General features: G+C 45.3%; 1 protein-coding gene across 1 annotated transcript; it reads right to left on the bottom strand.

Moving 5' to 3' along the window:
* Nucleotides 1-3,250: 3,250 nt before the first annotated feature.
* Nucleotides 3,251-12,504, bottom strand: FAM114A2 (family with sequence similarity 114 member A2; the record flags this gene model as incomplete). Its single annotated transcript, XM_082006242.1, has 13 exons — nucleotides 3,251-4,436; nucleotides 5,167-5,220; nucleotides 5,762-5,834; nucleotides 6,609-6,748; nucleotides 6,961-7,089; nucleotides 7,793-7,872; nucleotides 8,866-8,989; nucleotides 9,599-9,757; nucleotides 9,925-10,059; nucleotides 11,029-11,141; nucleotides 11,435-11,530; nucleotides 11,984-12,083; nucleotides 12,301-12,504. 13 exons carry the CDS (start codon nucleotides 12,502-12,504, stop codon nucleotides 4,335-4,337), a joined length of 1,509 nt encoding a protein of 502 aa, XP_081862368.1. The 3' UTR covers nucleotides 3,251-4,334.
* Between the last annotated feature and the right edge of the window lie 2,070 nt (nucleotides 12,505-14,574).

Below are 14,574 nucleotides of genomic sequence, written 5' to 3'. Positions count from 1 at the left end.
GCTCAGCACTCCCAGCCCCCTCTGATGCTTGTCCTTGCTGCTGGCTGGCACTCCAACATATCATTAAGCAAATACCTGTCAGCAGAGAGCAGTTACCAGCAGGTCTAAACACTTGCAAAATGTGCTTCCCCTCTAATGCAATGCCCTCGCTTCTAATAGCACCAATATGGGATAATAACAGTAACAATAGCGTCAAGAAGGGCTTGTGTACCTGAAAGCTAATTTGTTTTCTCCACCTAACAGAAGGTATTACCTCTCCCGCAAGATTTGCCCCATTTAAAGCCTTCAGCTCTACAACAAAGTTGCTCCCACAGTCATTTTACTTCAATTTACAGTAATTGCAGCACCTGTGGAGCCCTACCCACAACCCCCCCCCCCAAGTGAGACTAACTCTGGATAACTCATGCAGGGAGCAAGCAGCTGGACAGAAGTCACTTGCCCCAAAAGCCTGGCCACGTCTGCCCCAGGCCTCCTCCACCGAAGCCTGCACCAGCCCCAAATGCAGAGCAAGAGTCCCCGCGGCAGGTTTAGGTCAGAAATAAGGGATGGGTTTGAACGACAAGGGTGGATAAACCCTGAAGCGGCTCAGTAAAGCTGGTGGCAAAGTCCCTGTTGCCACCAATTTGACAATCAATAGCATCTTTCTAGCAGAGATGCTTCAGCTCACGCACAAATCATTCGGGGAGCTCCCAGCAACCAGCACCCAGTCTCGGGTAAGCGACGGCAGTAATCCCACCCGTCCCAGCACGACGGAGCCGCCAGGTCGATGCAGCCGGGGAACTCGGGGTACAGCGCAGGAGCTGGGCAGAGACGTGCACAGGGAGCACAGCATGGGACCGGGCAACAGATCCAGGGAGGCTGTTTGGTTTTGGGACCAGCCGGCATCCAACCCCACTCCTCTGCGCAGCTCCTGCCACCTCCAGAGGATCCTCCCTCACAAACACCGCACTCGACCTTATTTTTTAACTGGTGACCTCATTGCTCGCTCCCTGCCAGCCCCAGCCAGGCGCTCAGTACTCTGATTGGAAGGGACCTAAGCCTGCAGCATCCTCCAGTTAGAGCAGCCCAGGGGACAGCCCTGCCATCATCCCCTGGACACGGGGACACAGAGCGTCACAGAAGGGAACCGGTTCTCAGGGACTGCCCCGACCCTCAGGCCAGGCTGCAGCCACCAGCACCTTCCGGCACGGGGGTGGCCACCACCACCCAGCAGGACAGCAGGGGCTGGAGCCGCAGCACCTCTAGGTGCCAGCCCACAAACTGCACGGGCTCTGCTCTCACCCTGCAGCAGGCACAAAGCTGTCCTTGAAGGAAGGAAAGCAACCTGCCAGCCAGCACCCGAAACAGAAGCGCGTGGCCGCCTCCGCACTGCTGTCAAAGTGCGGAGCTGCGAGGGACTAGCAAAACTCCCAGAAAACATTAATTAGCACGGTACTGGGCACTTATGTCCTCCATTTCTGTGCCAAGCAGCCTTTGGCTACAGAGCACCAATCTCTCTGCTTAAATCACATCATCACAGGCTGTTGTTTATATAGGATCCAGTCTGCACACCTGGAAAGGAAATGCCAGAGCTCTCCTCCTCCTCCTGCCACCTCTCCCCTTTCTGCCTCTGAGTCAGGCCATTTTATTTGTGCTGCGGGTGACCTGGGACAGCTGTCCCCTTCCTCAGGGCCACCAGTGGCAACGCGGCTGCTGCTTCTTCCAAACGAGGACAACTGCTCGTCCCGCCTGCGTCAGAGGTTTTGTTGCTGCTGAACGTGCCTTTTAATAATGAAAAGTGAGTCCCTGGGAAGCTGGTTGGGCAAGGGCTGGGAGCAAGTCCCAAAGCCCATCAGGAGGACTGAGCCTTTTTTATGTTTTAAACCTTTCCGCAGCAGCTGCCAGGAAGAAGCTTTTACAGCTGCAAGTAACAGAATTTCTCCCAAGGAAAGAAAATAATTGTGGAAGTCATCTCTTTTTTTTTTCCCCCTCCAAGTCACTGCCAGCATCTTGGCTGACTCTTCTCTATTCTCAGCCACCTCTCACCTCCCCAAATGCTACCAGAAGTGCTCAAATTACTGCCAGCTCTCATTAGGTTCATGCGCAAGGCAAGGCCAAGTGATAAGACCTCCAGACAGCTGGATGCTGAATTCTGATGAATCCTTTGGGTAGGATGATTTCAGCAACCGTGGAACTGTTTTTGTTGGTGATCTATTGCAGTCCTTGCACTGGCACACAAGTGAAGCTGGTGCACGGCTGATTATTGGCTGCTATAACAAAATCCAGGTGGGCATATGACTGAAAGAATTACTGTCTGCATCTTCAAAAAAAGAAAAATCACCTCATTTCCTTTAATTATGAAACTACTCTACACTAAAGCACCACAGGTCAGTAGGATTTATCTGCAAGAAAAGCAGCTGCTGCTTCATAAAACCCCATTATCTTTATTTCTTCTCTTCTGACATTTCTGCAAATACTGGCTTTGTGGCAGGAGCAAAGCTGCCATTTTGCACTGATGCAGGAATTGGGAGCTTGGCTGTGGGAGCTCTCACTCCTCAGCCTGGATTCAGAGCCCTCTTCACTATGAGATGGTAACCTGCCACGAGAAAAGCCCCATCTGTCCTGGCCCCAGAGCAGCACCCAGCCCTGCCCCACAAACCAGAGTCAGGACTGAGGGGAAAAAAAAAAAACAACAAAACCCAAAACAAACAAACAAACAAAAAAACACCAACACACCACACCAGTTTTTTCTCATTTTGTTCATGCCCATTGCACTCTCGATAGCTCTTAACTGAAAAGGTTGTCAAAACAAATCCTTTCTTTAATAATGCTATCAACATAAAGAAGAAAAAAAATAGTTTATTGTAGTGCAGACTTTTTTACCCCACATATACTCCTTTCAAGTCTAGTTTTCTTCAAAATGCAAAAAAAAAGCTCTCCCTTTAGAGATCTGATTCATCTAAACCAGACTAAAGCAAGGCTTTTTCCATACATATAAAAATCAGAGGAGCATTAGCCAAAAGGTATTCTAATAATAAAAACACTTCTCTACTGCACAAGTTGAGCAGAGAAATGACAAGCCTTCAGTACAGCAGAAATGTGCAAGACCTGCTAAAACCCAGAGGATTTTCTAAATGAACATCATTGTTACCAATGAGCAAGTACAGAGGCAGGTGTGACACTCGGTCACCTCTGGTTAGCTATTCTGGACTTGAAGTTCCATTTTAGCTCTGCATTTCTGCTCTTGTGATTCCAACAGAGGCTGCTCCCTCCCAATGGGCAGGCTCAAAAGATAGAAATTGCAAAAAGGAACAAAGCAGGGAACTTTCGCAGCACAAAGAAACAGATACCATATGTGGAGCAGCTTCTGAGACAAATCAGGACTCCCGCTAACAGAACCAAATTGCTTCCTCTCCCTCTACTTTAATATACCTTCCAAGAAGAAGGAGCATTGCATTATTGTATTTTTACACAGAAACAGAAGAAAAGCAGTACCTGAGTTTGTGAACAGTCTGTGGCTGACATGTCAAGCTGCACTGAAAAAGGGAAATCCTCCTGCTAAATTCTCTCATTGAATTGCCCAAACACGAATCAATCTCTTTTAGCCAGTTCTCATTTATTGCTATAAAGCAAAGTACCCACATTCTTAGGGTCAGATCAGCAATTTCCCAGCTCGTGCTGAAGCAAGCACTCTGCAAGGGAATGAGAAACAGCACCCTAGTGAGAGTCCCGGTCCCACATCCTCGAGTCATTAACAGACGTCTTCAGCAAGCCAGGGCTTCTCTTCAGCAACAACAGCTTGAGAAGGAATCCTCTCTGCTCTATCCTTCCCAGCCTAGGAACAGCAAGGTTCATAATCATAAATATTTGACTTTTCTCGCACCTCCTACCCAATAGTCACTTCAATACCAATGCAGTGCTATCAGGAACCTAATTATGTCTCTTTGCCTTTAAAAAAAAAAAATCACACCAAGACTTTAGCTAACTCTTTAACTAGCCAGCTGCTACTCTCTTCCCCAGCATTGTCTTCACAGTCCAGAGAGCTTCTCCAAAGAGCTTGTTAATAACACATACAGCAGAGGGATTTCAGTGAAAAAGATACAGGCAGTCCATGAGAACAGGGAAGAAATCTGCATTTTAAGTCTGTCACGTTGTCCACCAGCCTGGACTATGCTAATCACATCTCACAATGTGCTGTAAGAGCTGTCATTGCCAGACTGCATTTAATCACCATTCTTGCAGCAGCAGCAGTGATCAGAGTTAATCTTTTTCCCTTTAATAACAGCCATTACATCATTCTCCAGCATGGAAACTACGAAGTGGGAAGGTCAAAAAGTTCTTAATTAGAAGGATTTTTATTGCTGTGATAGTTCCGTTCTAGCCTCAATAAGAGAGATCTGCAGTACAGGCAACAAGAGCTGGAAGGCATCTTGGATATATGAAGCACTGTTTGAAGCCTATGGAAAAAAAAAATCAAAATACACACACGAATAATTATGCTACCAATCAGCTTTACTAACCACATACTTATTTCAAACAGCATTGATTAATGCACATAAACAGAAGCCTGGTGCTTGTTGGATTTTTAAGGCTTCATTCTAGAAATCAATTTAAGTTTTTAAGGGGCTTTATGTCACCAGGCAAAAAAGCAACTGACTTAAAAACCTCCAAACAACATCAGGTGCAATCCAAATGTAGGATACTGTTTTCAATAATAGATGAGAAGAATGTATTTCAAAGTGAAGCATAAGCATGCTGTGGCAGGAAGGAAGAACACACCAACAGGAAACACCTGTTTCCTACCACACCTCAGAAGTTTACAAGCATTGAGAACCAACTTAACAGCTGGGAAGTGTTGAGACTCTTGAATGCTAATTTATGAGCTTGTCTAAGGTTTGACTTTGGACATCTAAAACTCTAGAAATCCAGACTGCTGAATTTAATGTGTGTCTTCTGACCCATCATAACTGTCAGCTGAGACCACATAAGGCGCACTCTTCTCCAAGTAACTCATCTCTTGTGTAAATCTACAGACATTTATTAAAACTTTTAAGTTATTAGATAGGTAAGCAGAATCTTAGACCATGGGTTAGAGAACTTAGTATGCATAAGGATACTGAAGTGCAAAAAAACAGCATATCTATTTTTTAAGTATTAGCTTGAAGTTTTAACTTTAGCATGACTGACCTCCAAAAACACTCCAGTGATCAACGGATTAAGAACATCTGCTTTCTCTTTGACCTGCAGAGATCAGACATATATTATCCTGACTGAAAATTTGATGACATTTCTTCAAGCAAGATAAAGCAAAATCCTCAGGAAGTTTAAAATCACCATGGCTTTCCTATAGTCATGCCCTGTAGCATGCAAATAAGAACAAAGTAACCCACATACATCCAACATTAAGTCGTATATGAATACAGACAATAAATCTTCAAATGAACTGTGGACAACTGGAGAATTTAGCGAAACGGTATTATCTTCAGTGACACCTGAGTGTTTGGAAAATTCACAACAGAAGAATCACAAAGCTTGTTTTCTTCTATCTCCTTAGTACTGTCAGCACCAATTCCCACCCCGACTCTGTGCCAGACTGAATGTAGCATGAGGCATTCAAAAGCTCAGCATACATTCAGCTGCCACAGTCTGGGGAGCAGGGACCTAGATGATCAGTTCACGGGGAAAAAAAATGCATATATAAATGTGCAAACACAAAAAACACTTTGCGGTGAAGATCCCAAGGCTGTAATCAACTAACCACATCTCATTCCTAAGATCTTACCCCTGCAGTTGTTAAGCACGTAGTGAACTCTTTAGAGAAAGTTGACAGTTCTTTACAGAGCACAATTGTCATTCTGTGGAAGAAAAGTGGGAAAACCATGTAGTAGTCTACAAAGTACTTACTTGTAGCATTCCTCTAAAACACAAATGCCTTGTTTTCATGTATATAAAGCTTAACTGAACCAAACTGATACACAACATACAAACAGCGTATGAAGGTCCAGACATTCCCCAAATAAATTAGGGAGGGGAAAAGTGGAAAAAATAAATAATTAAAGCTGAAGATGTGAAACAGCATTCAGAAGACAGACACATCCATTCAAGAAGGAACAGTACTAACTTGCTTTTCTAACTGACAAATGTCATTTTCGAAATTAGAAAGTATTCCATACTTCAAACACTCGCCAAGTATCTCCTGACATAGAAGAAAAACCTCTTCATGTCATGCATTATTGGTAAGATCAGTCTACTAATTACTGCAGTAGTTTTAAAATATCACATACCTAACATACTAAATGATTAACAAAGAGGTAATTAAGAACCATTTTTATAAAACTGCTTTGTCATTTTTTAAAAGTCTATCTACTAACTGGCACGAGCTTAGGGCAAATATTCTTCTTGGCTGTATAAAAGCTTTCAAGTAGGGTTTCCTCTTTCTTATCAAGAAATGCCTTTATGCCAAAACAAAGACACAGCTAAAATCTCCTGGAAGATAGTCATGCCATCCATTGCAACTTTGAACACATACGCAGAATTTAAGAGCCCTGCATCCCACGGATTTGCAAAGAATTAGTTTAATCAGTATTTAAGTAATTATGTGCTACACATTTACTAAGAGATGAACTTACTGTGAAAGGGACTTGGCTCTGTCTGTGGCTGTCGCCTCTTGTTTCTGACCATGTAGAAATAAAGCTGCAGTTTTGTGAAACATTTCAATGGAGCATGCTGTCAGTTCAGCCAGACTTCTTATGGCAAACGCATGAGTATCCTGCAAGAGTTAAAAAGATCCCCCATACCATGCAAAAATTAGCAGGTTTTATTATTTAAAACAAGTGAATCACACAACATACTATCACTACACTGCCCTTTCAGACCTCAGAATCTGCACAGAAAGAGAAACCCATAAACTCTAGGAATCACAGCTGTAACAGCAGCCAGATAAATGTGGTTAGATATTCTCTTCCTTCACTGCTTAATTACCTCTACTGATTTTTTAGCATCATGGTCACCACCTCTGGATTCTCCTCCTTGGTTTTCTTCACTCTCTTTTTCTTCTTTAGGAAGACTACTGTTGAACCGTGCTATCCATTCATGAGCAGATGTCCTCACCTGTATGAAGATGGGCCATAGTATTTAATAACTGGAATGAAGCATATCACAAAACATGGAGTATTGGATCTCTCTAGAGGAAGGAAACAGCAACAACTCCTGAGCTAGTGAGAGGAACCAGGACAAATGATCCTAGTGCCTTCAGGACTTGGTAGAGGGTTGGCTGCACTGATCTAGCTGCAGGCAGTCATTCCTCTAGCACCGGTTGCTGGAGTTCACCAGCAAGACCACAACTAACAGAGGTGCTTTAAAACATGCCTGCAGAATGCTGCTGCCACTTGGTGGATCTGAAGGGTAGTGAAATGAAGGCAAGAAAGGCAATTCTACCTCATACCAACTTCTGAATGTAGTGAAACCAGCTGCTTTGTACCAAGAGGAGAGCTTCAATTAATGACTATAGGTTGATTTCACTGTGGTGGCTGAAGGCTTACTGCTCCCAGTCATCTTTGCTACCACTTATTACTGCCCAGTGACACGGCAAAGACGCACTGTTGTCTACTGATTCAGAGCCAAAGACATTACAGAACATGATTTTGCCCCATAAAGTCAAAGGAAAAGGCCCATCTCTTTTTGCCTACCATTGTCAAAGGATCTAAAACACATCTTGTTTTCATGCATTTGATATTTTCACAAGCAAAGCAGGACTGAGAAGCAGTTCCTGTGAGGAATCTCTCCAGCTTTTAGAAGATGAGAAATAACTCACCATGATCAGTTTGTCCGGCTTTGAAGAGATATGCAATTCTGAAAACAACTCTGTTACTTCTTTTGTGAACTCCTCATCTCCTAAAGGACAGGAAAGATTAAAGAATCCACACAAAGGACAGATACATGAATAGGCAGCACTTCAATGCACAACTAGTTCTGCGCAAATCTGTCAACTGTTTCCTTTATTTTTCTTTGAATCATCACCTCAGGCAAGAATGCAACAAACCAGGTTTTTTTAAATACAATTTATATGATTCTAAAGTTCTAAAAAGGTGGAGACACCAATGCCAGAAGGTTATTTTTTGCTTTCTCAATTCTGGTTTTGTAGCCAAGGTAATTCCCCTTTCCCCCCCACTCCCCAGGCAACATTTTAACGCACTAACTTGCACATCACCTTGGAGAGTCTGAAATATCACTTAAAGCCCATGGTTCTCCTATTATATACAGCAGGGCAGATGTTAACTGTGGGGGGAAGGCTATGAGATCCATCATGTGCCAATATAAAAGATACATTAAATGTTAAATGACAGCAAGTGCAGGTGTGTAAGCCCTCCCTGATGAGCCACTTAGGTAAAAGCAATGCAATAAATTTACATTTAAATCTGTGTAATCCTCAAGAATCAGATGGCTCTTGTGTACGGAGGCACCTCTGAGTCTTTCAGTCTGTGTGGCTAACTCTCATTTAAAGAATAAATAAAAAGGCTTTTGCTTTCCCACAGGTTGGAAAACTCCATTCACAGTCTTTCCCACATGGTCAGGGAAACCCAGAATCTCTTTGAATTTGCATCTTGGCTCAAGGTCAGATGTATGAACTGCCCAGGAGTCAAGCAACTCTAATCCTGTTCTGGCAAGAAATTGTTCTTACTACAGAATTAATGCATAACAGCTTTCCAGAGATAAAGGGTATTGCTACCTGTCATGCTCCTAGCCACAGACAGCTTTAGGATTAAGCATCCAGCTAAAGAATAACTTTGGCATCATGCCCATTGCTAGTGATCAGGGCTGATTGGTTCTACACTGAGAATTTCATTGAGAACCAGCTTCTCCTCACAGAAGCTGGGGCTCTCTTACCCTTCTTCTCTTCCTCTTCTTCTTCAAAGAATTCAGGTAAAGAAAATGCTTCTTTCAGTTGTTCCATTTCTGCCTTCAGCATGTCCAACTCTTCTCCAAAGAGGGCATTCAGAACTGATTTCACCTAGTTAGGGGAAGCACAGCCAAAAAGAGAATCATAAATGCAACAAGAAACCGGATGAAAGACGCAGCACTGGTTTACATTGCACGTAAAAACATTACAGACTGATGTTAATGAGAGAGTGGTATTTTCCTACAGGAAGGAGGAAAGGGAAAAAGACCTATTTGTGAAGCCTGGATTTTTAAGGAGTTATTCAAATTTCTTTAATTGAAAAAAAAAGTGAATGACTTCTGAAATTGCATGCTGATCTGCCCTCCTCTCTGCCCCAAGACAGAGAGGCCAACCTCTGCTGTGCTTACAATACTCTCCTCCAGACCAAGGCAGCAAACAAGTGAGTATGAGGAAAGAGTAACTTGTGAACAGTTGTTGAAGACAGGCAGGAACTGAGGCTAGTTGGGTGAAGAGAATGGCTTTAGGAACTGAGGACAGGACATAATGCTCCCGAGGTAAACACCAGATCATAATGCAGGGGTCAAAGTGAAGCTGTGTAATCAATCATTTTATACCAACTTCTGAGCACTTGATTTTACATGTATATGCATATATTTCTAATTTTTTTTCCCCCCGCTCAGCTAAACTTAAAATAGAAGGCAAATTGCTCAAGGCCATTACCTTTGATTCACTCTCTCTGGAAAGCATCTCTAAGGCCTCCAGATGCGAAAGACCCTGAAACTCATCAAACAGTAACCCATAATGGGCTTTCTTCTCCGTAGCCATGGCAACCTCAGTAGCTGTCTGCTGCTCTTCTTTCTCCTTTGCCTCTCGTAAGACCTGAAAAAGAAAAGCAGAGGACTCAGGTCAGTGCCAGAAGATACAGAATACGGGGGAGGAGAAGGTTTTTGGTTCAGTAATAAAAACGGTTGCTTAATGACAGGACCACAAAGGAAGGGAGAAGAAATGAGAAAGACCAATGAGGAGCTGATATGGAACTGCCATACCTGAGATAACGTAGAGTTTCTGTTTATTAGTCCCTTTGTTTTTTTGAATCCAGGGTCTCCCTCAGCTATTACATCCATTGTCTTTTTCCCGATGAATTCCAAGGCATCCAGACCTCCACTAATAACACTTTTTCCCTAGGAACCAGATTTGGATATAGACAGTGCATGTAACTCGCAGATGACTATACTATTGAAGAAATTGAATTGGGGGATTTGTATCAGCAATGTTATGCTGGACACTCACATAAAAGCCAAAATGATCCTTGTTACCCTAAAATTCAACCCTAATTACCACAAAGACAGCAGAAGGACACGGAAAAAGCCACAACACACTATCATCCAACAATTTAATATAGCAGTCAGACAGCTGCAGCAATCCAATGGGAAATACATTTTTGTTTTGTAAGAAAGCTGGTTCTCAGCACATTAGAGTATTTAGCGCTCATCCTTCCAATCAGAAAACACTAGACCCGTGGGTTTTGGTTCCTAACTCTTGTTCACACCTTAAAAAGCAGAAGCAAGCTTTCCATCTGCAGCTCTTTCGGATTCACAGGCAAATTGACAAGACAGCAGATCACAAAAGCACAGTTTCTAAGGGTAATGGGTTCCTTTGAAGTGCGTTTCTCATGGTCACAGGAGCAAGCTGATTTCCAAGCAATTTGGGCTAATTTCACAGAAGTTTTTGAAGAGGAGAATGGATTTCATCTCTAGACAATTCTGTGGAAATCAGTAGAAATATTCTAGGAATGAGTCTGACCTTGCATTTACCTAAATACTCTAAAGAAAGGGAGCAGAGATAATAGAGCACAGAGGTGACATGCACAGGAATGCATGCACTACCACAGTCCACCGTCAGGGTTGGTGTTTTTTTTTTGTTATGTATCAAGATTTAATACAGAACTATCAACATTCAAGACAACTTACACATTAAGCGGCATTTAGAAGCAAGGCACAGGATAAAGATCTGAAGGCTGAAACAGTTTCTCACCATTCGCCCCACAAAAATAAAAATTAAAAGCTTCCTTTTACAATGTTTCAAGACGAAAGGTAAAAACCCCAACGCTCTCTTAAACCCATTTTCTCCCGCATTCCCAACTCACTCACTGTGCTTTGGACAGCAGTAGAGATGGTTGATAAAACTCCAAGAGCCCCAGCAATAGGAAAGGAACTGCCATCATCAACTGCATCTGTGCTGCTAGCACCAGGATTCTCACTTCCTGCATTAGAAGGCAGAAAATTAACTTCCTCACTCCCAGGAAAGATCCTGTCAGCTGCAGAGCGGAGAAAATTAACAAACACCAAGTGTCAGCCAGGAGCAGGGCTAGAATTGGGATTATTTTCCTACCCAGATTATTTTCCTTTTCAGAGCTAACAGAAGTAAGCAATAGAGTATTATTTTAGCACAGATATCTACCTCAATATGCAAGATGCAGGGTGAGGTGATGTTGTTTTGAGGCTGATTATGTTATGAGAAACGTTTCAGTGGTGTTATTATGCAGTAAAAACTGACCTCTTGTAGCATCTCTAGTCTCTGAAGAGATTTCACTAGGACTGGGGATCCCAAGGGTTGTTTCTGCTTTTTCTATGACATTTGAAATACCTTGACCTAGAGAAGACAGCAGTATTACTTTAACCATGAGGTATGAGAGAAATCAGAACAGAAACAGGATCAGGGCTGTACTGTTTTTTATTATTCTGGATTCCTCCTGTTCAAGACAGTTTACCTAGCACTTAAAGCTACTACTGTCCAGCTTGCTTACCAATGTAATGAACCCAGGTTTCACCTCAGCTTTTAAATCAAGCTGTAAATACCAGCTGAATACCAGTTTAAAATACCAGCTGAAATTATGCAAACATCTTAAAAACTTGAAAGTAATTTTGGCTGTGTGTATCTCATTAATCTCACTGTACATTTTGGCACAAGTTTTCCCCATTACTTGAATAATTCTCTTGACATTTTTCCAATAATTGCTTCTGTAGCAGAAATCTCCTCTAGAAACAAGCTCAAAAGCACTAGCTTGAGACTTGAAATATTATCAAATACCAGAAGGAGCCTTACCTACAGTAGCTACAGTAGCAGACGCAGTTGACAGAAGAGATTTCCCCCAGCTTCCCCAATACCCCCATCCTGTCTGAACTGCAGGAGGAGAACCCGAGACCTTTAATGAAAAAAAGCAGAAGAGAGCGATGCACATATTAGGGTAAGGAGAAGAACACAAGCAGTCTGTGACGTTTAACTTTTGTGCAGCTTTTTCTTTTCAGAAAAACAGCAATGTAAATTTTTACAAAAGGAGCAGGGCTTATGCACAGAATTCTTCTGTGCTCAAAGCCATGAAATGTGAAGTCATGTTATTCAGAGCTAGCACAGGAACATACCTTGAGGGTTTCAGCTGTGGGCTTTTCTGTGGCAGCAGGCTGGCTTGGGGGTTTGGACTCAGGTCTTTTCCGAGTCACAGGCACAGGCTCAAGCTCTTGCTCTTCGTTGCTCTCAGTACAGCCAAGTTCCTCTGCCTTCTGTTCATTTTCACCTTTGTAAGAAGTTTCTTCTTTCAGGTTTTCACTGCTATCTTTTTCAGACATGACTACGACATCCATAGAAAGCAAATCAGATAAAGTAATCACTCCCTTGTACACTTTGACATTAGTTCAAAAGCATCACATTTGTGTTTTAAATAATTAAACACAACTAAGACAGAAATCCCTTCATGTTGCCACACATACCTGCACAAACAGATTATGTTTTTAAGGGAGTATGTACACTGAGTTACATTTGACTGGAAGAAACGTCACAGTTGAAAGTTTAAAGTCCCATAGAAATACATGGGTTTATCTAACAGACACACCCTCTCTGCAGGAAAGGAACAGGTTTCTAATTCTGAAAAGCAAATGAAAGGTACAAAAGGCCTTCAGATAATTAAATCCATAACTTGCTTCACCAATCAAAAGCTAAAACAAATTGCTTGGGCTGGCTGCTTTGAAGGGTGTCAGATATGAATGGGGAGAGCTGTCAGAACACTGGGCAGGTGGGGAGGCAGTAACTGGTTCGCTTCTCTGTTTAGGGCTGAGCTTTGCCAGGGCATTAAAACCACCCAGAATCTGAAATGTGCTCCAGCTGCCACAGCAACCGGCCCTGGCCTGCTCAGGGGGCAGAGGTTTCTCCCTCCTGCTGGCTTCGCTAGCAACACTTCACCAGCTCTGGGGCAGTAACGTGAAGGCAGCAGCAGGCAGGACCATGCCCAGCATCCCACAGTCCCCCAGCATCGTCGCCAGCGTGGAGCAGTGTCCCCAAAGAGGCAGCCTCAGGTGCTATCAAGGCAGCTACCTCGAGCCGCGGGATTTTGTTGGCTTTAAGCAAAAGAGGAGGACAGCAGTCCCTACGCAAAGGACAGCTCCCGGTGAGGGGCTGGTCATTTCCCCATGACCTCCCATGGAGGCTGGTGGGACCCCACACCCCGCAGCTACTGCAGGCCTGGCCAGCCTCAGTCAGCTCCCTCCGGCAGCCGCGTCACCCCACGGGCCAGTCCCCAGCCGGGGTACCCCACTGCGCTCCCCAGCCCTGGGGGGCCTCCTTGTGCCTCTGCTTCCCCGGGAGACCCCCAGGATCCCATAGCACCCATATGGGGCTGCCTGACCCACAGGAGGCCCCCAGGGCCCGTAAAACACCCCTATAGGGCTCCTGCCTCATAAGGGAACCCCCAGGTGCCCACAATCCCCCCATGGTATCGCCTGCCTCACAGAGGAACCCCAAGTGCCCCAAAGCCCTCCGCCCCTTGGGGGGCCTCGTCCCAAAGCCCCGTTCCATAGAAGGCCCCTTCGAGCCCCTTGTACCGCCGGCCCTCTGAAGACCCGCCCTGCTCCCGGCGCCGTTTCCTCCTCACCCGCCAGGCCCGGCCGGGCCGCCCCGCCAGCTCCGAGCTCCCTCCAGCGGGCGGACCGTAACCATCGAGGCGAGGCGCAGAGCGGCACCGGCCGGCTGACCCCGGAAGTGCGGCCCAGTCCGGAAGGGCGCACGGGGAAGCACGTCCGGGCGGCGGGGCTGGCAGTGGCGGAGGTGCGCGGCGGGCCGGGGCGCGGGGCGGCTGGGGCGGGGCGGGGCGGCGGGGCGTGGGCCCGGCCACTCTGCTCCCGGTGGGAGCGGTGTAGCGCTACCTCACTGCGTTACGGTGACGCCAAGTTTTACCTGACGACGTCGGAGTCGGGGGAAACGGCACAGCGACGCGCAGGCCCCTCCACGCCCACTCCGCTGCTGCGGGAGAAGTCGAGGGCCCGCGTCTTTCTCTCGCTGTTTTGGCATGAAAATGCTGCTAGGGGGAAGGGGGCAGTCTTCTGGCGTGACGTGAGTCCCCTGTGACGTTAAGCCGCGTGACGTCAGGCCGGCGTGGCCTGGGTTCCCTCAGCTGCAACGTGGGGAGTGCGGCTCTACGTCGTGTTTCCCGCTGCCTCGAGCAGCCCAGATTGAGTGGGGTTTTTCCACGAGCGAACGTGGGCGCTGCTGAGGTCAGGGTTTCTGTTTTGTGGCATTCCGTGCCTGCTCGTTTTTAGCTGACAGAGTTAAAAAAGCTTCTTCTCATTTGCAGCTGGTCCTGTGTCCCTCGGGAGTTACCCTGTGACACTTGTCACGCTGCCCGGGGACCACGTACATGGCAAAAC

The sequence above is a fragment of the Phaethon aethereus genome (genome assembly GCF_964289735.1).
Source record: "Phaethon aethereus genome assembly, chromosome: 14".
Taxonomy (NCBI): Eukaryota; Metazoa; Chordata; class Aves; order Phaethontiformes; family Phaethontidae; genus Phaethon; species Phaethon aethereus.
The sequence above is the reverse complement of the archived record's forward strand: the minus strand, read 5'-3'. Positions and strand labels throughout refer to the sequence as shown.